The following is a 25463-nucleotide window of genomic DNA, read 5'->3' as shown; positions in this document are numbered from 1 at the left end:
ACGCCTCACTTCACAGCAGTATCATCCAGTCTGGGCAGCTTTGCTCCCGGTAACGACACTACACTCGCTTCCACGCGGCCCAGGCCGTGTATTTTCATGTTGGTTACCTCCCTGCCACCTTTGCCTCGTACTTGAACTGACAAGTTAGTTCTTTCGTCAAACTCGCTCACAATGGCCGGTCCCGGCGGTGGTCCTCCTCGCCGCAGTCACACCAAGTCCCGCAAGGGCTGTGAGACTTGCAAGCGCCGCCACATCAGATGTGATGAGAACTTTCCCCAGTGGTATGTCTTCTGCCCCTTCCCCAGCGAACGCTCACTCACATCAACAGCCGCAACTGCACCAAGCACAAGATCCGCTGCCCCTACAACGACATGCCCATCCCCGAGGACAGGTCGACGACACCCGACAAGCCCGACCTCATGTGGACCCCCGAGGTCGAGGCAGCCATCGAGCAGTGGCAGCGCACTGGCATCTTCCCGTTTTCCAACCTCGGAATCTACCCCGCGCCGAACCCTCAGTACTTCACGGTCGAAGACCTCAGGTTGATCTACCACGTAGCTTCGATCTGTGACGAGATGGTCGGCCTCGATGCCAACGGATTCACCCTCTGGACTCGTCAGATCCCAACGTGAGTTTGCAGGCAACTGAAGTCAGTCAACCCATGCTAATCAAGAGCAGTATCATCAAGATCGGAGCAGTGCACGGATATGTCATGAACGCACTCCTGGCTTTCTCGGCCATGCACATGGCCTTCCTCACCGACTGCCCCCTGGTTGGCAACATGGCATACGAGCACCGCGGCGCTGCCATGAGCGGTCTGAAGGACGCTATCGGGACTTTCAGCCGGGAAACGTCGGACGCCGTCTTGGCCGCCTCGCTGGTCCTCTCATGGCAAGCTACGGATTGGTAGGCAATATCTGCAGCCAACCGCACAGGACCCCGCTAACACACCTCTTACAGGCGAAGCTGGACCCAGCTCATGCAAGGAACCTCTTCAGTAAGCCAGCCAGAACATGCTTGGAAGCTCAAGGAAAATACTAATTCGGCATAGGTCATCGAAGCCATGGACCCCTGGAAGCACGAGTCCCAGTTCGGCGACTTCATTGCCGAGAGCTGCACCTTCCCAACCGCGCCCGCCTCCCCCAGTCCGGACCACAAGCCGAGCCAGCCACGCAAGGAGGACCACGACGCCTTCACCAAGACCCTGGCACAGCTGCAGAAGGTCGAAGCCCACCTCAAGCACAACAAGGAGGACACCAAGTCGATCCAGCAGTTGATCAGCTTCCTCAAGGGCGCCAAGAAGGTCAACACGGGCCTGAACGTCTCCCAGCAGTTCGAGCGTCTCCGTCCCCTGCGCACTTGGCTCTTCTGGCTACCCGTCATGTTGCTCAAGCAGACGGGCGGATCGCCGAGCGCCCTCATCATCATTGCTCACTACTACACGGTAGCATTGGTGACGGAGCGTCTGTTCCCTGACATTGGCGCCGCCTACTTCGGCAGCTTGTCCATCGGCCCCGTTGAGGAGATTGCTCGCCGCCTGCTGTCCATCAACATCTCCGGCCAGGTCGTCGGCGACGTGCAGACACCCCTCACCCTCATGGAGTTCCCCATCGACACGGTCAACGAGTTCCGCCAAAGAATGGGCTTCACCTCGCCTGCTCGTACACCATCATTCCCGCAGTTCCACCCGCCCAACTTCTACAGCCGCGACATCGTTGCTCCCCCTCCCGTGAGCGACGCGTACCTGCCCTACGCCAACCCGGCGTTCAGCTACAGTACCGAGTCACTGCAGATGCTCAATGCTGAGTCGGCACCGCCCAACAACCTGTCGCCCTTGGTGCTCTCTGCGCCCTTCATGAACACCTCGCAGCAGTACCTCAGCATTCCCAGCCCCAACTACGGCGCCTACAGCCCGGCGTCCTCGACCTTTGAGGGCTCCATCGTGTACAGCGACACGGAAGACTACGGGCCGTACGAACACTACGACATGAGCGGTTTGCCCGCGGTCAACAACCAACTAGGCGTCGGGTTCGTCTCTCCCACCCAGCCCGTGTATATCTAAAAAGGCCCTGCCCATTCTCCATGGCACCCTCGATAACCACCGCGGCACATCAACTCGCATGAAAGAACTTCCGGATTGACCGCCGCTCAGGATGCCAACCACCCCGACGTACCCGCCGCCCGAGGACCCGCACCTCATGGCATCTTCGTTGCACACCGTGCCCCCCTCACCGTTCCTCAACCCTGAACAATTCGGCATGCTCCCGCTCCCCGAGTCGCCAGTCCCTCCTCCCAGCCTTCCCATGTCACGCCACCGACACACTCCGTCGTCCTCCATCACGGACTCGCCGCGGTCTGTCAGCGCGCCCTTTCCGCCCCGCAATCAGTGGTTGGGATCGACACCAATTGTTGTCAAGTCCGAGAAGGGCAAAGAGCGTGAGCTGTAGCTCCGCACTTGCCCTCCGTCTCGACCAGTTCTCTTTCAAAAACCATCGTTTGGGACCCTTGATTTCGAAACACCTTTTAATAATGCCTGCTCCTACATCGACACAGACGCCAATGTACACCACGCTCCTTCGAAAGAAACAATCGGCCTACGCGAGAGCCCGAGCTAGCCTCGACTCTCCGCCACCCACCACGACATTCCTTAGACGATACTTATATTAATCTGCGACGACACTCCTTTCTTAACTCTCAAAGATACCCGTCGACAAACCAACCAACAACCTAGACATTCCTTACCGGTCATCGGATAATACCCACTGCATCACACTCCTTATCATGACGTTACGATCCAACAAAAAAGCATTCGGATTATAGAAGAGGGGGAAGGGAAGAAAAAGACATCACACACTCCTTACGGATTTCCAACATTGGCCAACAATCCAAACTGCATAGCGACTGTTTAATGTGTTCGACGCGTAAGACACACACCCTCACCACAACAACAAACCTTACCTCGGCGTTTTATTTATGGGGAACCAAACAAAGGGGAATCAGTGGAAACATCAACCACGAACTGCATTGGGCGGCGTTTATTTGATTTCAGTTTTCTTTTTTTTTTACTCAAGCTGTTTGACGAGCCAGGCTTGGGACTCGCAGGACCGTGCGCGCTGAAAGTGTTTGGATTTAATGATTTCTTGGAACAAAGCGAAGAAGGGAGAGATGAAGATGCGGCGAAGGGGGGAAAGGTTCAGCAAACCCCCGCGCGCCTGCTTGGTTGTGCGGATGAAGTTGGGATTGTAATGAGTAACACTCGATAGCGATTCTCGCCCCCTTGAAGGAAAAGGGGGCTGATTGTGTCTGGATGGCAAAGAATATATTGAGCTGATGACGCGCAAACACTTTCTTTCCCCTCGCTTGTGATTTTGTTGTGTGCGTACGTAAAACGGCCGGTCCGTTGGGATCTTGGACATTTCGTTCCTTTTTGGGTACCTGTGGTGCGTGGTTGTCTTTGATCATCCTACTCGATCTCAGCCGAGCTTTCTTTTTGTGTGTAGCGACTTGCTTTTGCGCCGTCAGATCTGCGAGGTGGTGCTGGTGGTCGGTCAGGTCCCTGCTGCGCCAAGAGGAAGCCAAGTTTTCTGGAGTGTGCGCGTCGGAGGGATCTGCGGCAGGGTCAGGCTGGTTGGTTTTTGGGAGTTGCTTTTTTTTGTTGGTGGTGGTGGTGTTGGAAATTGGATTTTTTTTTGGTGGGTGAGGTCTGGGGAGGGGAGATGGGCTGAGGGGTTGAGGGGTTGAGGGATTGGGGTAGAGAGAGGCTCGTGACGTGACGGCTTTCTGGATTTCGCGCGGTTTGGATTTAATGGGGGATTTCATTTAGTATATATCAAAATAGGATGTGGTCAACGTATCGAACTCACAACATGCACGTCATCGTCCGACTTACTGTCGAGATCACGACGCGCGAGTGAGACCATCGCCGGGCTTCCAGTGTTCTTCATAGGCGAGACCCGCACACGTCCGCGCATGCTTTAAAAGATAGAAGACGTACCCCGCAATCCTTTCCTGTGTTTCTCTTGGGTTATTTCCAGATGAATATCCTTAGAGGGAATCTGTAGCTGATGAGAGTGGTGTGATTTGTTAAGTGAGTACGGCTCGAGACCCTTTCTGCTCTGGAGTCCAGTGGCTTCTCGTTGTGGGAAAGACCGGTAGAACGACGGGCCAAACCATCATTTGCACGGCTGTCAGAGAGGCACTCCGAAGTCTGATGAGGAGGGTTTACGTGTATTGTTGGTCTTGTTTAAATATCGCTCGTCGTGTCTGGTATGTTAGGAGTTTTGGCGGTTGAAATTTCAGTTTGGGCAAGAAAGAAATGACATCCCAGCGGGGGGACCGTTTTCATGTAATCGATATCGACGAGGGTATGAGATTTTATAAATGTTACTGCTATTACAGCTCACGCTCATATTTCTCTTAGGCAGGGATTGAGTAGATCTGTTGAAAGGGTCCGCTGCATCTGTCGTCTTCTCTTCCTTCCTGGTATGTCCTTTAGCATCGTCGCTGTGTTCCCATTGCGTGGCTCAGGCGGGGGGCTTCAAGTAGTCTGGGAGACTTCTGTCCTTCGTCCCTTTGAGAGTATACGGAAGCGATCTTTTGCTCCCAGTAGATTGGTAAAGTTGTGGGTTGTTCTGAGCTTTGCGGCGTATCGTGCTCCAAGAGGAAGCCTGTCGAGTTTACCGAGAGAAACCTGAATGTAAGACGCGGGCTCAGCACCATTGGAGGACCGCATCTTGCGAAGACATCATCGGCGAAGGGTTCGTGAGATTTATATGCTAATATAAGCTTGGTATGGTTCTCGGGACATGTTTCTCGGTTCTATATGGACGGGTCAGCACTGTCTCGTACCCTCACGAGTTTGGAGTGCATGTCTCGTAGCTTCTCGACACTCGTTTTCACCAACCCATATACTTGGTCCGTCGCTTAGAGGGAAGTCTAGATACGCCGACTACGCAAGAAGAGAAATAAAAGCATTCGATGAATGCTGCAATTCATAGGTAGAACACACACTCCAGTCCAAAAACCCGTGGGGATGTGCTGCTTTCAACTCAGATTTGGAACCAAACCAATGTCGTCTGGGAACGTCGCCAATGTTCACAGAGCCGGGCCTCCCAAGTCGTCACCTTCCTGTCCTGCATGCTCGACCGCTTGTTCCACTTCAATATTCTCACGACGATCCCATACAACATGGAGGGAATAAGGCTTGTCAGGCTTGTGACGCGGGATCATTACTCAAGTCGAGCTACTCTCACAGTTGTGTCAGAAACATTACTTGCCCCGAGAGACAAGAGCATTACTTCATGCCGCTGTTGAGATTCTTTCTTAGGCCATGCTCCGACATTAGGACGTTCTTGTAGGCCACCGAAGAGGGTAGTCTCAGGTTACCTCCCATGAGTTGGCCAAGTCCTCCGATTCGGTCAAGGGTGTCCAGTCCATAATGCAGTGCGCATCTTGATGATCGATCCCTCCGGCAGATGAAGCATTCGTCGAGGTTCCCGTCCAAAACGACAGGGTCAGCATGAATGTCCTCGAAAGATCTTCTTCCAGAGCCAAACTTCATCGGCCGTCCGGACTAGCTTCTTCTCGTCATCACTATCCTCCGTTGATTCAGCCCTAATACCTTTCCGCCCGCGTACGCGTGCAGCGGTGATGAATCACAGCTCCTTGCGCTGGGTCTCAGACCTCGCATATGTCCAGAGTGACCGTGAATTCGATCACTCTTACAGAGTCATCATGGAAGACCTCAAGAAGCTGAGGTGTAGCTGGTTCTAGTTCATGCTAATGGCCTCACTCCAGAGGTCTTAAATAAGAGAGATTCAACAAGACTCGGCTGATAACTCGAGACAAAACACCCGGCAGCCAGGTCTTTCTCTTCCGGGTGCATCTAACCCCGAGATCAGACAACATTGCAGCTTGGACGAGTCTTCTCACATTCCGAAGCACCGACTTTTGTAACTGCCATGTGGGTATAAGAAAGCATGACGTTGAACCGGGATATGACTTCCATCAGCCATGGAATCTCCTCCTTACTTGGATCTGTGACCAATTGCCCTGCAACTCTTCGGATGCGACAATGCGAGTTGGCTGACATTACCCATATCCTTCGCCCATGCCCCAAACCTGGGGAAGCTCTACTCGTCTCTTATTCTCAGCAGATACTTCCAAGGCGAAGCCAAGGACCAGAGTCAAGCGGCCGGACTTCGACAACCCGTTCCTGAGCTCCGCCTCCGTGGAAAGATAAGCATGCAGGTTCATGATGGGAATACGAGCAACAATAACATCCGCCCGCCATGCTCGCACTGGTGGCCCGTTACGCATGTGCTTGTCTTCAAGAACTCGCAGTACCCAGTCCCGCTGACGTTTTATACCGTAGGAAAGCCGGACTCCTCTTCGAAGTCAGCCGAATCGGGGAGCGGCGAAAACGACACAAGACGCAGATGCTAAAGGATAACCTGTACTATTCTCAACACCCTGATCTTCATCGTACCTAGGCTAAAGGCTCCGGTATAAATTGGGAAAGACTACAGCACGCTCAACCAACGAGACAAACGGATATTGTCGTTCGAAGGATCATTGCCGTGCAGCGTTTGTGAGGCCCGAGTGCTTACTCGCAGAGCAAGCGTTATGAGCGTTCATGGTGTGACGGCGAAATCTCAGGTGACATATCTCACCGGGACCATCGCCGACTCCACAACAACCACGGAGTTGTCCGCCACCACCGTCATCCGGCGTTTTCCCCTACATCTTCTTGATGAATACTCCTTATCTAGTAACCTCAATATAGTCCTTCGTTCAGATCTCAGCATGGTGCGTCTGAGGCAATACCTTCATTTGCCATGCCACGCGACACAGATGGAGTAGGATTTGTCCAGGACGCCGATATCTCAAACGTTACATCTGGCCTGCGGAATGGAGAATAGTCTGTCGTCTCCCTTTTATATCCTCCCTCGATCAGACTTATCCTCCTCGTCGATGAATCCGTATCTATTTGCCGACGACGTAGAAGCTCGCTCTTCGGGATGAAGCACCTCCTGTCCCCCCCCGAGTAACCCCGTATTTAATAACCTCTGACCGAGGGATGGCATCTCACTTTCTTCTTCCCATCAACTGGCATGTTCTTTCTCTTGCCTTGCCCTAGAATCCAGACCGAACCGATAAAGTCAATGGCAAGTTAGACATCACACCACCCCAGCCATCTCCAACGCCATCGATGAATCCCCAGCCATGAAGACTCGTTCGCCTTCATCGTCTTCAGAGTATTCAGAACGGATTCTGTTCCAAGAGCCTCCATACCACTGACAGACGCACCGGGAGTAATGTGTCGATGTAGCATCTTCACCGGTGGTTCGCACGCGGACATATTTGGCATTCTCCGTGTCAGCGATTCGGCGAAACCGTCATGCTCTCGTGGCAAGAGACCTTGGTCTTTATAAGCCGGCTCGAGCACTCACCTCCCAACCTAGCCGATCCGCGACTCGACTCCTCACGTAACCCGCCTCCAAGTCGTCGTCCTCCCCCAGTCTACCCACGATCATCACTACATCATGATAAGAACACCACCACTGCAGCAGCCTAACTCCGTCCATTCCAGCCCCGTGGGGCGGCGTACCCTATGCTAAGCTATCTACCCTATCTACCTATCTACGACAAAAAGTCCAGTTTTTTGCATCATGACGCCTGTGGCCGGCCGTATTCAACGCTCTCTTTCTTTTTTTCCTCTCGTCATCTGCTTCGTCGTCATCAACTCCATCCGCTGCTCCTTCGACTCCGGGTGAGCAATCAACACCGTCCGCCCACCCTTCCCGATTACCAAAGATATCCCTGAGGCTCTCTCATCTCTCTGGCCTCGCTTTGCTTTTGCTGACCCCACGCATGATGCTGGCTCCGCCGGTAATGCTTGCTTGCAAAAAAAAAAACAGAAAAAACGAAGAAAGAAGAAGACTTCCTTTGACCCTGATCCTCCCACCACTGAAAAAGCCAAAAGTCGATTTCACGTCAGCAACTCCATCATATTCTTTCTTTTGTTGTGTGGTGTGTCATCTTGCTGCCCAGTTACAAGCCATTCCTTGCTCCTTTGATATGTTCAGCTCCTCTCTCTCTCAATATGCGTCATCATCACTCATTCGTAAGACGCCATGTGGTATTTTCCTCCCCAGTCATATCATGAAAGCTGGCACATAAAGGGCCCTTTTTGGTTTTTACTCGTTTGCTATCCCCGTTATGTGGAGTAGTATTGGCGGAGTGCCTGCTGGTCCTGCGGTTGCATCTGGTTCACAAAGTCGTTGAACTGAGGAATCAGCTGGCGGTAGATGTTGAGAACCTGCCATGTGTCAGTAGCTGGATACCAAGTCATGTGTCAAAGGACACGTACCTTCTGGAAGTGCTCATGCAATTCATTCTTGATGGGGTTCTTCAGGCTGATATCTCTGTAACGTGCAATTGCGACGAAGAGCTGAGGGAGTGCCTTTTCCATGGCTTGTGGGTTCTGTCCAACAACCATGGTGAAGCCCTTGAATGCTGTAGCCTTCTCCTCGAGGAATTCAACATGTTCCATGGCGGTAAGGAAGTCCTCGGCAAAAGTGGGCAGCATGGGGGCCATGACCTCGTAGTTGTGGAGACCGAGGCGACCAAGTGCAATGGCGGCGTTTTCGCTAACAGCAGCCTGGACACCGGGGTTGGAGATGATTTCGACGAAACGCTGCAAGAGCTCGGGAGCGAACGGAGAGATCGCCTTGCTGTTGGTCATGACAATCTCACCGGCGGACCAGCAGGCGTTGTTGACCACACTGAAGCCACTGTCGATTTCTTCGTCCAGGATGTTGTCGAGGTCAAGCTGCTTGAGGAGGATGGGGAATATCGTAGACAAGTGGTTCTCGAGCTGGGGGAAGACGTATCTCGCGCAGTCACCGAGAAGGGCGTATGCCGACTGTCGAACGTCGTCCTGGGGGTCCTCGAGGCAGAAGCTGAGGAGCTCGAAGAAAGTCCTCTCGGTGCTGCGCACAAGTTCTTGCTTCTTGTCCTCCTCCAAGGATTGGATGATGGCGCTCAGGAGGTCCAAACTCGTGACGAGGAAATCTTTGTCGGGAGATTCGAGAGAGGGGTTGTTGGTGGCCTGCAGGCTCTGCTCGAGGTTGTTGTGGATGATGTTGACACATCGGGTGAAGATGGGCTGCGCGTACGGCGTGAAGGCGGACCCAAGGGCCATGGCAACGTATGACAAGCACTCCAAAAGGGGGAATAGCTCGCGCGAGTCATCGCTGACCTTCTGGTAGCGGTCGATGAGAGCCGGCATAAGCAGGTTCATGGCCTCGGGCTGGGCAATGACAGGACCGATGTTCTCCGCCAGGGTTTGCACGCAGTCATACAGGATGTACATGTTCCTATCTTTGTACCGGGCGAAGCATCGCACAAACTGCTGCAGGATGGGCATGCAGTACGGCTCCAGAACTTTGCCAGACTTCTCTTCAAGGTTGGCAAAGGCAGAAGCCGCAGCCTCCTGGACCTTCTTGTTCTTGTCGAGCATCTTGCGCAGGATGCCGTCCATAAGAGGCTCGAAGTAAGTGGCCTTCTGTTGGGGGTCCTGCAGGTTGGCCGCCCACTGCGAGTAACGGCCGAGGGTCCAGCAGGTGATTTGTCGCACAATGGGCTCGTTGTCCTCGAGAAGAGACAGGAGGTAGGGGACAAGCTCCGGGAGGTGGGGGGTGACAGCGTTAATGGTACCATCAGCAACAGCACCGAGAGCGAGGACGGCGGCTTCTCTGTACTGCCACTCCTCGTGCTTGAGGTTGCTGGTGAGGTACGGCAGGATGGCGGTAAAAACGGGGTCGGAGAAGTCGCGCGCAAAGACATCGAGTGCGGCAGCGGAGCACTTTCTGATGGTCCAACGCTCGTCAGGGTTCTCGTCGCCGTCATCGAGCTCGTCAATCTCGCCCTCTTCCAGGTCATCGTCCATGCTCGCGAGCTTCTGGTAGGCATTGCCGTTCTGGTTGGGATCCGCAGAGGCCTCGCTTCCGTTAACGGCGCGGCTCGCCTGTTTCTTGGCAAACGTCGGCTTGATGTCCTGCTCGCGATCGTCCTCGTCCTCGTCGTCGGAAGCTCCACCAAGGAGAGCAATATCCTCCCCGCTGTACACCATGCACTCCAACAACAACGGAATGATCTTGTCGAGGTAGGGGGTCAGGGCACGCCACAGGTCGTCGTGCTCGCCTACGGTCAGCCAGAACTCTGCAGCCTCTGAGGCCAATTCTTCGTCATCGCTCTTTTGTTGAGTAATGATGTAATCGACGAGGCCGGCGATGTGCGGCTGCAGCTTATCGGGGCGGGTTTCGACGAGGGAGACGAAGGCGTGGCAGACCTGGCGGCGCACATCGGTGCTCTCGTCGCTGGCGAGCACGAAGAGGTGGGACAGCAGGTTGTCGATGTTGTTGAGCATGGCCTGGGATTTGCGGGGGGTGAAGACGTTGATGGCAGTCAGAGCCTGGGCGCGGACCTTGGGCAGCTGGCTCTTGGTGGCCTCGATAAACTTGGGGAGCAGGTAGTTGAGGGGCCGCTGGCCGTTGTGCTCACGCTCCAGGACCTTGACGTTGTCTTCGCAGATCTTGGCCATGGCGGACATGGCACCTTCCTGGGCCTCGTTGGAGACCTGGCCGTTCTCGTTGCCGATAAGGCTGAGGAGCTGGGGGAGCAGCTCGGGCCAGCTCAGAACGCCGCCTCTTCTCACAATCTCGGTCGCAATGTTGCCGGCAAAGTTGCGGATCTGGGAGTTCTTGTCCTGGATGCCCATGGGGACCGCCATCTTGATGAGGGAAAGGCTGCTCTCGGGGATCTGCTTGTAGCTAGAGCGCACATTGTTCTTCAGCATCATCGCGGCGGCGGACCGCACAATGTGGTAGTCCTGGGCAGAGAATTGAACGCCGGAGGGGGGCTCGGGGCTGGAAAAGAGGTAGGCGAGGTAGTTGTTGATGTCGGGAGACGACTTCGCCTGGGTGAGCATCTGCGCAAGATTGGTCAGTACGGTGGTCGTCAGCGAGGATAGGGGATTCTCACAAGCTCTGCCTGCTTCTGCGCATTCTTGTCGAAGCCGCTGAGCGAGTCCTTGAGGCAAGCGGCCAGCTGGCTCAAGGACTCTGGTGCCGGCTGCCAGGCCATGACTGGCGCCGATGGGGAGAGAAATCGGTTAGGTGTCAAAGGAGGGTAGGAAGGGTCGGAATCGGAGGTAGATCCGGCGACGATGTGTGGTGTCGCGGTCAATCGAAATTGGTTCGCGGTGCGGAATCGCGGGAGAGGGGCAGTCGTTGAAGTTGTTCGTCCAAGACCCAGGACGCAGACGGAGAGCAGTACTAGGAAAGAGGGCAGTGGGCAGTGGCAGTCGATCAGCAGCAACGGGTGGCAGTAGGCGTTGACATTGGTGACGGGCTGGCGAATGGTGGGGTCACCCTGCCAGCTTTTTTTTCGCGATAACTATGGTGCGGCGGAGTAGCGGGTAAGGGAAGGCCCTGTGGGCGGGTGGTAGATGCAGCGCGGAGCAGTTCTATTGGGCGGTTTTGGGGTGGGAAAGGTACGGACAGGCCAGGTCGCAGCGCTAGTGGTGCTGTAGTGATCTGACCCGTGCTGCTGAGTGGGAGTCGGTACGTATTTTCTAGCGAGGGATCTTAGGTAAGGTGCTCTCGGCTATGGAGCCAAAAGTAGTCTGTACCTCGTCTTTTCTGCGTCTGTTCTCAGCTGCAATACCTTACTCAAATTGATGGAGTGTCTGTGTGTGAGAGGAAGGTGGAAGAAGCAAGGTAATACTAAAATTAGCTGTGCCTCTTATCCGCCTCTAAAAGGTCGTCTGCAGCAAAAGTGTAATGCGGTGGTATTGGTGGTGTGTGTGGTGGTGGTGGTGTACCTACGGTAAGGTAATAGGATTTGGCAACGGTGACTTTGCATTCCCCCGCTCCAGTCTCAGTTCTCAGTCGTCGATGGCCATGTTGAATTCAGCATTGTGGTCACAGTTCAGGGTGCAGCTGGGGTTGGGGTTTTGGGCTGGGGACCATGAATGAATGGAGAAAGACACTGGATACTGGATACTCCCACTTTCTCCGTCCCCGTCTCCGTGCCTCCTTCCTGCCGCCATTTTTGTCAGTCTTTCGCCTCCGTCAGTCCTTCCACTTTCCACGGGCAGTCTAGCTTCCAAGTTCCCGTGGCCGTCCGTCTCTTGTTTTGCACATGCACATGCACACCTCACCTGGCACCTCACCTGCTGATAATTACCCACCAAAAAATTCAAGTGACTGCCCCAGCTCACCATGAAGACTTGGCCCGTGCTCCCCTACCCCTCGTTGCTCGTTGCTCCTTCATCAACCACCCAGGCTCAAACATCAGTGGCTCGTTGGCGGGGTGTATCTTATCGATAAGACGCCAGGGTTCACTTTGATCTCAGACATCAGAACGGAGGCATTTGCCTGCTCCTGCTGTTTCGCCCTTGGAATTTGCCAGAAAGAAGGTTTCCACTCCTCCTTCTGGAATGCCATTTTGCGTCTGCCATTGTACAAATCCCACCATCACGCCATCCGATGCAGCACACAAAAAAATAACAGCACAAAAAATAAGAAGGGACACCAAAATATGCAGCATTGTCCCCAACCATTCCATTCCTGCATCTGTCGACGTTGCCAGAAAAACGCAGTGGGACTCCACAACGTCGCACAACCAGGCAAGCCACCTTCCACGCATCCACAGTGACATAGACCGCCATCAGTCTGCCGTCAACATTTCTTCTTGCGTCTTTCCGAGGACACCACAGTCCACCCTGCGAGCCCGCGATGTAAAGACCTCCTTCTTAAGGGCCCAAGGCCCAAGGGGCGAGGATCAAACTCATGGGTCCCATAGACCTGACGCCGCCAGGGGTTCCCGCCCCTTGGTCAAGTGAACCGGACAAAGTTGCGGGCGGATGATTCTGGACCAGACAGACTCATGCTTTTGCTGCTTTCCGAGTCATCAACTCCCAGCAGAAGAAGATGGAAAGAAGCTCCCAGGTTCATGGTATTACGTGCAGATCCTGTGACTTGTCAGAGCGCATCCTCCGCAAACATGAGCCGAACTTCTGCCACGAAACAGGACCAAACGCAGCCATGTGGCCACACACAAGTGAGAGCGACACCGGACGATCGCAGTTTGCTTAACATGATGCCTATCCGTAGCCTCGTTTGCGCTTCCCACGCAAACGCAAACGCCTTCCAGAACATGTCAAAACGTGGGGCACGGGATGTCATGACCTCAAATCATCAGTCCGAGCAAAAACAGGGTTGGGAAGCGTATCCGTATATTCATCATCATGACTCTGGAACCGCAGAGCGCCGTGACACCCTCCATCATCTCCGTGCCGACGTCAGGTCAAAAGTTCGGTCTTCATGTCGACAGCCGTCAGGCTCGTACATGCCATTGCCATGCCCACGCCATGCCACGCGCCTGAGCAAAGCAAACCCGCCAATTCCGCACACGCCTGACGGCCCGAAGCCACACGTCTCGCCCGCATCGCCCGTCCACCGGTCCGCCGAGACAAACTCGCGAAGCCCAGCCCGGCACGCCGCATGTTTCCCTCCGTGTAACCGCCCCCGCTCCGCTTCGGGAAGTCGCAAGCAGCCCTTGATCTGTTTTGGGAACTGGGCCAAGTGGCCAGCAATAGAAACCCCAAAGACCTGTGTGACCCTTCTCTCTCTCCCTCTCCTGAATATCATTCCCTTCCAAGATCCCTTGCGCTTCTTGCTACATGTACTCAGCCGAGCCGCACACACGCACACAAAGTACCCTTCAGGGACCGCCGTTGACGACGGCCGCCTGCCCCTTGAGCCTCGCCATGACGACGTCCACGACCGCGCGGAACGCCACCATCTCCTCCTCGACCGACAGCGCCATGGCGTTGCCGCCCAGGTTCATCGAGCAGCCGACGTAGACGGGCATGTCGGCCCGCTTGGCGAGCAGCTTGGCCATCCGCGTGGTGAACTCGAGCGTCGACTCCACCGAGTAGATGTCTGTCGAGAGGGGCTGCGCGGGATCAAGTCTCTGTAGTATTTGGTCAGCGGTGATCTCGCAGCTCGGACGGAGAAACTTACGTTGGGGAGGGCGTAGACGAAGGAGCCTAGTGATGCTGTCGATGAGGGCTCATCTTGCGTTGTGGAGGTGAGGAAGAGGGTGGCGGCTTTGGCCTTGACGGTGAGGTGGATGTGGATGCGGGTGTCGAGGGAGTGTGGGAGGGGGATGGAAAGCTGAGTGACGTTGTTTAATGTCATTTTGGCGTTTTCCTTTTGACTTCCCCCTAAAATTGGTGTATGTCGTCTGTTGAGAGAACGTGTGAGGTTGTGATGTAAACGCTGATGGAGGTGAGTGTTCTGCCAAGTGTGCTTTTCTGGTCTTGCACTGTGTTGGAACTGTGCCCAGCATCATAGCCAACGCAACACATAAGACAACATGGAAGGCATCGCCAGCGAACGTAAGTAAGACCTCATACCACTAAGATATTATTATGAAATACCTCCCTTACTGGATGAATGACATTGGAATCTTGGCCGAGTCGGCTGCCTTTGCGTTATGCCATGCACTTACCCAAGCTCGCTTGGGTAATTCAATTAGCGCGGTTCTGCTGACTTTACCGGGCTCTTGCTGACTCAGCGGTAGGATTACTGATCATAACACACCTCACCCCATCCTCCTTTCATACTGGGCATTTCTCTTAATCATACTCAATCAACTTCTTTTCAATCGATCGCTCTGTAGCGAAAGATCAATCACTACACCTTAATCATTGAACAGGAGCATACAGTGATCTGCGATACGACCCTGTCTAGAACACAGCGGTGTTGCGCTAGGGACGTCCGTTGTTGTTCATGGCGTGAGACCCATCATCGCCATCGTCGTCATCCTCAGTTTCTTCTCATTCATTTTTCTCAGTTAGGAAATTTACATGACTGCTTTTCAAACTACACGTTATTCTTGTACTCCCCTTTGAACTAACATAATCCAGGAAGACAAGATGAAGAACTTCCTCCTCTTCCTCCTTCCGTATCTCTATGACGAAAAACATCCACTACTAACTAAACACGCCTTATGGGGCCAGAGACGCGGCGCCCTATTTCTCCTATCAAGGGAATCTGCCGATAAGTTCTCTCACCAACGGCTTTACATCAGTACCTTGAAGATACTCTTTCTCCAGACACTAACCGCAAAAGAGAAGAAAGCTATAACGTATCAACTGTCAGTGATCAGGTTTTCTAGTATAACCGCAATTACACTAACCGTTATCCCCCACAAAGTGCTTCCACCAGCCTCCTGAACCCACGAGATTCGTCTGCAAGCTTCCCTAATCAGATAGTATTCCACTATAGCCGGGCACAAGTCTTCATGCGGTTGATAAGGATTCGTGATAGGCCAGGGGTTCTAGCCATGCGAGTTACTTAGATTCGGTTGTCAACGGCGGAGTCACCAGACCCCTTTACATTTTCTATAAATGGGCTCCATTCCCAGTTGCTAGTTGGTGGTTCTCATTTCGTGATCCAAATCTACTACAAGGTTGCTGATCCTCTGGTCAATCATGGCAATCTTTTCACGCAAGACCGAGGCATTATGCCTCGGTTTCATTTCACTGACGCAGGCTGCAGCTCTCCTACCTCACTCATACTTCTGGGAAGAGAACGGAACGCACTACTGGTCGTCCCGAGACGGAGGCGACTCCGTCTCCTTGGGTATCAAAGCAGGCAGAAACCAAACCATTGCAACATCGACCAGCAAATGTACAGTCTTCACAGGAAACGACTCGATTCCCATCACGTCGAATCTTCTGAGTTCGTTTATCGACTCGTACGGCTCGACAGATGACGTTTGGTCTGATTCCTTCCTCGACTGTATCGTCATACAGGGGGGAGCCATTGGATCCATCTCAGACTTTGTGGTGGGCAACAACGTTACGACTGTTCTGACCGACAGAGTTAGCAACGTTCAGCTACCTCAATCTGTTGCATTCTACACCATACAGGGAAGCACCGAAAGGTCCCTTAGCAACGGTCCGTATGTTGCGTCCACCACTCCCAACGGCATTGTTGAACTATCTCCAGTCTATGCTGTTCATGAGGCAACTCCCCCCTCCCACCTTTCTTTCACCGAACATTTCTGACCCCTGAACAGGACACTTCTCTCAGCTTCATGAGCGGCAGCCTACTCCTCAACGCCTCATCCGACTCATACATCGCCACGCACTTCGGAATTCCATGTGCTCTCCAGCAAGGCATTGCCGTGCCATCTCGCCTTTCATCCCTGCCTGCCACGAAAGACGGCCCTCTCGCGGGGCTGCGTTTCGCCGTCAAGGACGTCATCGACGTCAAGGGCATGAAGACCTCGGGCGGCTGCCGCGCGTACTACCAGACATACGGCCCCCGGGACGCCTCGGCCGACGCCGTCAGCGAGTTCGTGCGAGGCGGGGCGAAGCTCGTCGGGAAGCTGCGCACGACGGCCTTCGCCCAGACCACCCCCGTCAACGGCGGCGAGATCGACTACCAAGACCCCTGGAACCCGCGCGGCGACGGATACCAGACCACAGGCGGGAGCAGCAGCGGTTCCGGCTCCGCGGTGTCGTCGTACGACTGGATCGACTTCGCCCTGGGATCCGACACGGGCGGAAGCGTGAGGTTCCCGGCGAGGTTCGCGGGGTTGTACGGCTACAAGCCGACATGGGGCGTCCACAGTATGAAGGGCGTTTTCAACGGCGTGTCGGAGCTAGATACCGTTGGCTTTTTGGCCCGTTCTCCCTCTACTTTCATCACTCTTGCCAGGTACTGGGCTAGAGGGACATCGCTGGACACGCTTGCGGCATCGGTTCTTCCGCCGACGCTGACGTATTGGGCCGACGAGCCAGCGCTGGAGCAGGCCGAGGCGGAGAAGCTGAAGCAAGACTTCTTCGCCAAGGTAGTCGCACTCACCGGCCTGCAGACGACCAGCGTCAACGTCACGGAGAAGTGGAGGGCGTACACCGGGCTCGAGGGCGAGCTCGAGAGCCACACGGGCGACGTCGGCGGGCTGATGGGCCCGGTGCAGTTCTGGGACACCGTCGGCGCCGATCTCGTGGAGAAGTACGGCGAGGCGAACGACGGCGCCTGGCCCCCGTCGGACGCCACGGTGCAGGAGTTCATGGCCAAGGGCTCCGACGCCACCACCCGCGGGCTGTATCCCGAGTACGACCGGCGGAGGAGGCTGTTCGCGGAGTTCTGGAACACGCAGGTCAGCCGCCGCGCCCTGAACGGCTCGGACACGTGCGGCGAGCGCATCATCATGCACTCGACCCACGTCGCCCCTCTGCAGGAGAAGGTGAAGGCGTCGGTCAGCCACCCGAACCCCGAGACCAACATTTACCAAAACATTGCGGGTACGCCTGAGATCGTGGTGCCCATCGGTCAGGTTACGTACTTTAGCCCGTACACGAGGAAGGACGAGAAGATTCCCGTCACGGTCTCGTTTGCTGGGGCCAAGGGCTGCGACCTGCAGCTCTTTGCGCTGTTGGAGAAGCTGATGCATGCTGGTCTCGTCAAGGAAGTCTTGGCTGGAAAGCTCGCTTACCCCCTTGAGTGATCTAGGTCACTTCTGGCAAACGTAAAGATCAGTAAATTGGTAGAGGGACTTGTACTTTTCGTGAACAAACAAGTGTCCTCAATCTTGACGATGGTGTGCGCAAGGCGAGAGGCCAAAGGATTCCCGAGAACTCGGATAAGGTCCCGGGACTACGGCTTGAAGTTGGGAGCGCGTGGAGGGTATCTCGGGCTTCCGGCCCCGGTACGGGGTTTTGGATTGCAGTCAAAAGTCGAAACCCAGAATAATCACCGATACCACAGGAGTACAGCTGTTTACAGCTACCGATAGACGAGGGGAACATTGATACAAGCCAACTCGATATATTAGGTATTACAATCTAACCACCTCCCACTACAGACTGCAGTTGTTCTCTAGAATGCCCCCTGCTTCCCCGCGCAGTTTCTCGCTGCTGTTGAAGCCCTTGTCCGAGTTGGTCCGCGGGTCGTCCTGTTCATAGAGCAAGAGCGAGGGATCGTTTGTGGTGGTAGTAGATGTCTTGGTGGACGAAGAGGAAGAGAAGGAAGAGGAGGACTTTGTCACAGCGGGACATCTCGTCCGCATGTCCCACAAGTTCTCGATGTGGCCGCCGTCACCTTCTTTCTGTACTGGTGTACACGACGACCGGCCAGAAGGGGATCGCAGCCGGGACGGGCCAGAAGGCGTCGGCGGCGTTTCTCCTCATGCAGTTTTACGTTGGGTTAAGTGACGAAATCGACTACGTACTCGGATATGATGAACAAATGGACTTGAAAATCATCTCTTTCGAAGGGCCGCACGTATCCTGGCCAAAGACGCAGCCGCCCCGGGAGGGACAGGAAGCGGCGTGCCACCCCCGTGCGCTCGAAGCCAGCTCTGCTTCTCCGTCACCTCGTGCTTCGGCCCCTTGTCCACCATCCACGCCATTTCCGCCGACTGGGGATACGGCTCAGGCCGTGCAACCGCCTTGGCCAGCAAGATCTCGGGACGTAAGCCCATAAGCCAGGGATGCACAGCTGTCGTTCTCTATCGTTAGCCAAAGTACCCTCCAACCTGTGACTCTTGCCACAGCTGAGGCTCGACTCACCGCTGACGTAGTCATGGACCGTGATGAAGTGGCCCCCCTCGGCCGGCCTGACCACGAGCTTCTGCCCCGTCTTCCCGAGCGGTCGGTCCTCCCCACAGCATCGGATGAGGAACTCCGTGTCCGAGTCCTCCTCCCAGCTGCCGTCCTCCTTTTGCTCCGTTGCGTACGGCCTATGGTCGTCGCTCAGATCGCCGTACGTGACATACTCCGGGTCGGCCGGCTCCCCCTCATGCCACCCGTGCCACGCCACCCAGTCGAACTCCCACTGGTCCATGTCGTAGACGGACGCCTCGATCGACGAGACCCTGGGCTCCGTCAAGGGCAGCTGCGCGATCTCGTGCCAGATGTCGCCCTCAAGGGTCTGCTGGAAGAACGGCTCGAGGTCGTCCGGGCTGCGGGGCGTCTTCATGACGGAGAGCGCGGTGGGGAAGACGCCGTCGAGGGGCCAGAAGAGACGCTTGGCGGCGGGCGAGAAATCGACACGAGCAGTTTCATCGTCGCAGAGTTCTTTCCAGCTGCGATACGGAGGGCCCTCGTCCAGCAGGCCTGCTGGTTCGGAAGACGTTGCCATTCCTGTTGTGTTGATGTTTGTGGTTGTGATGTTGGTTTGGATAAGCACACCTTTTTGTCTGCAGATGCATGGTAGGTACCTAGGTAGTGAGGTGTGGAACTTTAGCAACGCAGTGGGCAACGCGTTGGCAGTCATTTGCGTTGGCCCTCTTAACCAGAACCCGTGGCAGCGCGCGATTTTCCAAACTGCCCAGTCGCTTGAGAAATACTTAGGATCATACACTTATTTTAATTCTACTAAACACTTTCATAGTATAGAAAGCACATAAATACATATGTGATAGGTTAGCCGTCTGACAGCTTGCAACAGATTGGTCCATGCTGCTGTGGCTGGATAGGAGGGCGTGTCAAACAGATCGGGTGGATTGTCGCTCAAGATTCCTATCCTATGCGTTGCAACTCGCATGCTTCCGGCCTGCAGCTGGTGAAGTGAGTTCGTCCTGCTTTCATCCTTGGCTGGCTGTTGATCCACGTAGTTCATCATGGACCTGTGGCACGACCCTAGATCTTCAAGCATCAACTTATGAGACACCTGAAGGCTCTACGGCTCTACTTGTGTCGAGTTTATACGATTTCATGGGAGCAGGGCGTCATCTTTATTACTTCAATTCAAATAGTCATATATAATAGTTACTTAAATACAGCGGGCGTGTCCCTTGCAGTCCTTATATACCATCAGAGATAAACGGAAGTTTCTAGCTAGATCGTCTCGTTATCAGAGTCTAAAACCTCGACTGATCTTTTTGGAAAAGAATGAGATTCTTATCATCCATTTCTTCTTCCAATTCTTTCAAGCTCTTCCTCATTCCCTCCTTATTACTGCAAGCAACACAAAAGGCCCGTATCTTGGGTCCGTTTCGCCTGGACACCATCAACCTTGTGAGCATAATTCGAAGAAAGTCGCCCCGGATACGATCGACCCTGTCCAGAACGATATACACCAAATCAAAATGTCCAAGAATATCAGACAGAAGACCAAATGCCACATCCAAGCCTCGACTCCCTGCGCCGTCGACCTCTGCGATCCTTTGGCGCAGGCTGTCGAACTTGCTGACGTCGCGGAGGGTTGACGGATTCGCCTCGAGGAGCTGAAACAGCAGACTTACAACAACACCCAGAGATGTGGCCTGGTCCTTGTCTGTCATGAAGTCCGCCTTTTGGCAATAGAGGTCCACCACGGCAACTCCGCCGTAGGCGGCGTCTATCGAAGCCTCCCGCTTCAAGGCGGACGCCACCTCGATGGCAGCTGGTGAGAGCCAACAACACGAAGTCTGATCAGCAATCGTTCTTCCACTCACCACCAACATGCAGTTGGACCTGCTGTTCTTCCATGCAGCGTAAGCCTTCTCCTGCATCACCTGGTCAGCCCCAAACCGGGGAAGACCTGGCGGGAGATCGAAAGCCCCGTTTAGAAGCCTCGAGTAGTCATCGACAGTTTTGTTGGGTTGAATGAGATAGCGCAATAGTTCGCTTCTCAATGTTACGAGTCTTTTCTTCTCGTCGTTGGTGTGAATCTCTAATGCATAATCAGTCATGCCTAAACTGCCCATCTATGCGGGGTTTCGTACGATCGAGGTCGCCTTGTAGCTGAGCGACATTTTCTGTCATATGGTCCATTTTGATATGCAGGACATGCACGCTCTTGGTTAGGAGCGTGTCTCGTTCTTTCTCAATCTGTATCATTGCTGCCGAGATCTCGCTAACTTTCCGGTTGAGAAGAAAGGGTGGTCTGACGACAGCGTCCCATAAACGGCCTGCAATAGAACTCCTCAATCAGTCACCGAACCCCGTGGGCCACGATTGGAATGCAAACATACGCCATGTTGGCCGAGAGTAGTGACTTATGGCCTCTTGCATGAATTCGATGCCGAGTTTGAACACCGTGGTTATGTACATGCTCATCATTGGCGTGTGGTAGATCTCAGAGAGCAGTACCATGCGGGAGTATTCTCTCTTTAGGTTGTTGAGGGCCTCAGAAACGAGGTCGTCCTTCCTCTTGGTGTTGACAGCTACCTGAGACACAAGAAAGAAACGTCAGTTGGACTTTTGACCGCAAGAGAGGTTTGGGCTGGTGTAATTACCGCCAGGAGGACAGAAAGCGCCGTGTAACCAGCCCCTCCATAACCCTGATCCGCCCCTTTCACGATCTCAATAATGCCTGAGAACTCGCCGACAAACTCTACAAAGTTATTTAAGAATGATATGGCTCGGTTTGCGGATGCGCTCCTCGTCGCCCAGTCTTGTTGTTGCCTTTCAGCCCGCGTCATCTCTTCTTGGATTAGACGCCGCAAGTCATTTTCACCCATTTCTTCGAGTGAAGTAGCCGAGAAAGTGGCTGCGTTTGCAGCACGCATCGCTCTGGCATGCTGGATACCTGTGGCTACCGTCTGCCGAGCCTTGTCTGCCTGTGCCAGGGTCTGTCTGCGGATAGCGAGTGTCATTAACTGGAATCAGCGGGCTTTGAAGCCAGCTGGATTGAGAGTATACCTCTTCTCTTCATCCGTCCACCTGGCCTCTACATTATGCCAAAATCCGGATGTGAGGGCCTTTTGTGTCTCCGTTTTGGCTTTCCTGCGTTTCTCTGCCTCGCTTCCAACAAGGGGCCCCAGGTTTGACTGCGGCATCGTGAATGTCTGGGAGACAGCTGCTTGTATCGGTGATGTACAAGATATATAACAAAAAGTTGGAGGGTTATCACGCTATGAGCATCATGGCTCTTCTGCCTTCGTCAGGCACTTGGAAAATCTGACGGAATTGAGAACGAACGAAACAATAAGGAGCTGTTAGATATGGGAAAGTTCGTAGATAGGGCCGGTCCGAATCGCTGGGGAAGGTCTGAAATGCGGCTTTGCGGCGTTTTCACTTAGCTGTAAAAGTTCCGGGCTTCCAGTCCAGTTGCTGCCAAGAGGACCTCATACGATTGAATTTAATGAAATTTCTCGTATTTCTGCAAGCCTCAGTGATATTTCACGTCATTCAAGGGTCGAATCCTTTCTAAATTCTCACATGGAAGTGATTCTTCGTGTGACTGGTCGCCTGATGATGCAGGTAACCATCCAATGCATCGAGGCCTGTTCGATGTTGCCCGCCAAGTCCTCAGCCTGCTTCTCAGCCTGCTTCTAACCGGTTTCCCTCTGCGCCCCAAGAAGGATGGTTGCGTGATTGATGGAAATTGGCGGTAGAACGAGAAGAAGGGCCGACGTGCGCTTGCGAGTTTCGGGCTCCCGTGAACGCTCCCGCCTGCGACTCGAGTCACCGTCAATTCCTGTTTTAAAGGCCTCGTCCATGAGACGTTGGGGTACCCCAGTGTTTCTATCATCCAGACACCTTTTTGTATGTCAGAATCCTGACCACAAGATGTCAGCCCCCGAGCAGCAAAACAATGCGCCAGCAGCGGGCGAGGTTGCCACGGAGGAAAAGTCGATCGAGGCAAGGTACATCGAGCTCCTGGAACGACACGTTCGCCTACTCGAAGGCAAGTTGAAGGTTAGTAATACTTTATTGCAGATTTGTTGGTGTATTAATGTTCATGGTTGAATAGGCTGGAGACGGCAACGTCGCAGATCCGCCGAAGGGGAAGGCCTCTCACGTTCGCTCGGACAGCACCGTCGCCCAGGCTGGAGCGGATGGAAAAGACGGCGAAGAGAAGAACGGCACTGCATCATCTGGCGAAAAGAGAGTTCAATACCGCAAGAAAGTGATCAACGAGTCCGGCTTCCTGGTTGAGGAGCCCTACGAACATGAAGCCAAGAAGCCCGAAACGCCCAAGGAGGAGCAATCACGGACTGCAGCCACGGTGATTAAGTATTTCGACTCCAGGCAGGTCAACTACGATACAGAGATCAAGATAGAGAGCGCGGCCGCCAGAGAAATCCTTCAGGAGAAGCTTAGACACTACCCAGACTTCCACTGGGATAACCCAAACCTCAGCATCCTGACACCCTTTACGCCATTGGTTCACAACTGGGACATTCTTGAAGAGGCATCGAAGGGAGACACAAACGGCGCACGCGACCTGGCCGCCATTTTAGATGCCGTCAAGGATACCGGCGGGGTCAAGGACTATCTCGAGAAGCAGGAGTCCACGAATGACCTTGTCTCTTTCGGGTTGCTTTGGACGGTCTTCAAGCCAGGCGAGTTAGTGCTCATGCCCAGCTCCTTCATGAAGAGGAAACAAGCCTTCATCCTCCGCAATACAACTGTGCGCCAGCTCCATCCCGGCTCACGAAAGACTTACATGTCTGCCTCCTGCTGGGCATACGACTGGAACGGGTTGGAGCGGACGTTCAATCGCGTGGGCGTCGAGCTGAAGATCGAGTCTTACAAAGGCCAGAAACTTGTCACGAGCCTGCCATTCTACCCACTCAGCTTCTACAAGGGGGACGTAGAAGAGCTTCGAACAGAGCTGATTGATCGTGGAAAGCGGTTTCGGGAGTTCTGCATCAGCCCGCCAGGAAAGCAGATGTTCGAGTATGATGGTATGGCGCATTATCGGGGAACTGGACTTCGTCGCCTGGAGGGGGCCGATAAATCTGGCAGCTTGGTGAGTGGACATGGAGGCCCCCCTCTCTGGAGACTACTAGGTGTTTTATTGACAACCAGAGCAGCCAGATGATTCCATGTCGGTCACCCACAATATTCCGCCCCCTTTTAATCGCTCCATATCGTCTGATCCAACAGGCGGCAGCGGCAGATCACTTACTGTGAGATACAGATACAATTCTCCGTTGTCGTCCTCATTACTAACACATATTTGTTAGATGAAAGGAAAGGTGATGGTTGACTTTGAATCCTATTCTCGACACGGGCCCAACGAGCCCATCCCAATGGGAGAGCTTACCGTCTCTGAAGATGACAAGGACGAAGAGTGTCGGTGCCTCAAGTGTGAGCATGAGGACGGGCCAAGGGGTAACCAACGTTACGACTGGGATGAAGTTCAGCCTAGTGATACCTTCAGCGACGACCAGTATCTCATTTGCCCACCTCGTGTCTTGGGCTACCACCTGATGGAGAAGAAGTGGGTTGAGCTTCTAGTCGACAAGGTGCAAGTCATCATGAACAAACAGGTCAAACACGCCTTCGACAAGCTGCAGCTGGGGGCCAAGCAGAAAGAACTGATCAGCCAGCTGGTGAGCGGCCACGCCAACGACAAAACGAGCGATGGGAAGTCGCTGCGCGGCCGAATGAACGATCTTACGAAAGGAAAGGGGGAAGGCCTTGTGATTCTTCTGCATGGTGCGCTCATTTCACCCCATCCCTCGCAGGGTCCCTTCCATGCACTGACGCATTTAAAGGCCCACCGGGAGTTGGAAAGACTTTGACGGCAGGTAAGTGCAAAGCCTACCAGGTGCCGCTTCGCTCGGTAACTTACAAAACTCTAGAGAGCGTTGCTCAACTCACCGGGAAGCCACTGTTCCCAATGGGCGTTGGAGATATCACCACGGATCCATCATTGGTCGAGAAACGATTAGAGCAGCTCTTCGAACTTGCTGCAGCTTGGCAAGCTGTGATGCTTTTGTAAGGCCTTCTTAAATTCATTCTATACCAAGTCCTGCGTTTGCTGACAGGTGCCCACCAGTGACGAGGCAGATGTCTTCCTCGAGAGCCGAGCCACAACCACCGACGTGACCCGCGTGGGATTGGTGTCGGGTATGTTTCTTCGGATGGGCCGTGATAAGCGTACATCACTGATATTTTGAATAGTCCTGCTCCGAGTACTCGAATATTACCAGGGCATCCTGATCCTCACGACGAACCGAATCCGCTCCTTTGACATTGCAGTCCAGTCGCGCATCAACCTCGCCGTACAATTTGCAGACTTAAAGGAGAAGCAGAAGATCAACATCTTCAGTAACTTCATTGATCAAATCCCTGCTGCATTCGTCGAGGAGAAGAGAAAGATTCTTCATTTTCTTACTGACGACGATGAAGCTGCCAACAGACTTAGTGAACTCAATGGGAGGCAGGTGCGCAACATTGTCTTCTCGGCTGCATCCCTAGCTGGCAACCGACAAGACCCGGATAATGTTCTGAGGCTGGAAGATGTGAAGCGTATGCTGGACGAGACGTGGAACTTTCAGCACCATTTGCGTGAGTTGACCAAGGCAGCCCGAGAGAAGAATGAATGAAGGTGAAGACTGGTAAGGGCATATGTCTGCAGGGGCGCTATTCAGCTAGCCGTTCTCTTATATCCGTCCTCGTTTTCTTTAGTGGAATATATATATGTGCGTAATGA

The 25463-nt window shown here is 54.0% G+C and overlaps 7 protein-coding genes across 7 annotated transcripts; 3 read left to right on the top strand and 4 right to left on the bottom strand.

Annotated features, from left to right (window-relative positions):
* Positions 1–171: 171 nt before the first annotated feature.
* On the top strand, positions 172–2447 carry CkaCkLH20_11688 (C6 transcription factor; the record flags this gene model as incomplete). Its single annotated transcript, XM_038894402.1, has 6 exons — positions 172–281; positions 329–628; positions 679–906; positions 961–997; positions 1052–2028; positions 2153–2447. The coding sequence occupies 6 exons, from the start codon at positions 172–174 to the stop codon at positions 2445–2447; spliced, it is 1947 nt and encodes a 648-aa protein (XP_038740250.1).
* A 5771-nt stretch (positions 2448–8218) lies between these two features.
* On the bottom strand, positions 8219–11148 carry CkaCkLH20_11687 (uncharacterized protein; the record flags this gene model as incomplete). The annotated part of the gene is made up of 3 exons (XM_038894401.1): positions 8219–8320; positions 8372–10993; positions 11047–11148. 3 exons carry the CDS (start codon positions 11146–11148, stop codon positions 8219–8221), a joined length of 2826 nt encoding a protein of 941 aa, XP_038740249.1.
* Positions 11149–13791: 2643 nt separating this feature from the next.
* CkaCkLH20_11686 (uncharacterized protein) lies at positions 13792–14270 on the bottom strand (the record flags this gene model as incomplete). The annotated part of the gene is made up of 2 exons (XM_038894400.1): positions 13792–14043; positions 14094–14270. The coding sequence occupies 2 exons, from the start codon at positions 14268–14270 to the stop codon at positions 13792–13794; spliced, it is 429 nt and encodes a 142-aa protein (XP_038740248.1).
* A 1298-nt stretch (positions 14271–15568) lies between these two features.
* CkaCkLH20_11685 (uncharacterized protein) lies at positions 15569–17595 on the top strand (the record flags this gene model as incomplete). The annotated part of the gene is made up of 2 exons (XM_038894399.1): positions 15569–16045; positions 16159–17595. 2 exons carry the CDS (start codon positions 15569–15571, stop codon positions 17593–17595), a joined length of 1914 nt encoding a protein of 637 aa, XP_038740247.1.
* A 753-nt stretch (positions 17596–18348) lies between these two features.
* CkaCkLH20_11684 (uncharacterized protein) lies at positions 18349–19229 on the bottom strand (the record flags this gene model as incomplete). The annotated part of the gene is made up of 2 exons (XM_038894398.1): positions 18349–18587; positions 18659–19229. The coding sequence occupies 2 exons, from the start codon at positions 19227–19229 to the stop codon at positions 18349–18351; spliced, it is 810 nt and encodes a 269-aa protein (XP_038740246.1).
* A 721-nt stretch (positions 19230–19950) lies between these two features.
* On the bottom strand, positions 19951–21669 carry CkaCkLH20_11683 (uncharacterized protein; the record flags this gene model as incomplete). The annotated part of the gene is made up of 6 exons (XM_038894397.1): positions 19951–20474; positions 20523–20744; positions 20797–20982; positions 21046–21241; positions 21310–21407; positions 21603–21669. 6 exons carry the CDS (start codon positions 21667–21669, stop codon positions 19951–19953), a joined length of 1293 nt encoding a protein of 430 aa, XP_038740245.1.
* Positions 21670–22585: 916 nt separating this feature from the next.
* Positions 22586–25356, top strand: CkaCkLH20_11682 (uncharacterized protein; the record flags this gene model as incomplete). Its single annotated transcript, XM_038894396.1, has 8 exons — positions 22586–22714; positions 22770–23771; positions 23836–23931; positions 23989–24463; positions 24523–24555; positions 24610–24745; positions 24807–24877; positions 24932–25356. The coding sequence occupies 8 exons, from the start codon at positions 22586–22588 to the stop codon at positions 25354–25356; spliced, it is 2367 nt and encodes a 788-aa protein (XP_038740244.1).
* Positions 25357–25463: the final 107 nt, after the last annotated feature.

This window comes from Colletotrichum karsti, assembly GCF_011947395.1.
Source record: "Colletotrichum karsti strain CkLH20 chromosome Unknown Scaffold50, whole genome shotgun sequence".
In the NCBI taxonomy this organism is placed as follows: Eukaryota; Fungi; Ascomycota; class Sordariomycetes; order Glomerellales; family Glomerellaceae; genus Colletotrichum; species Colletotrichum karsti.
The sequence above is the reverse complement of the archived record's forward strand: the minus strand, read 5'-3'. Positions and strand labels throughout refer to the sequence as shown.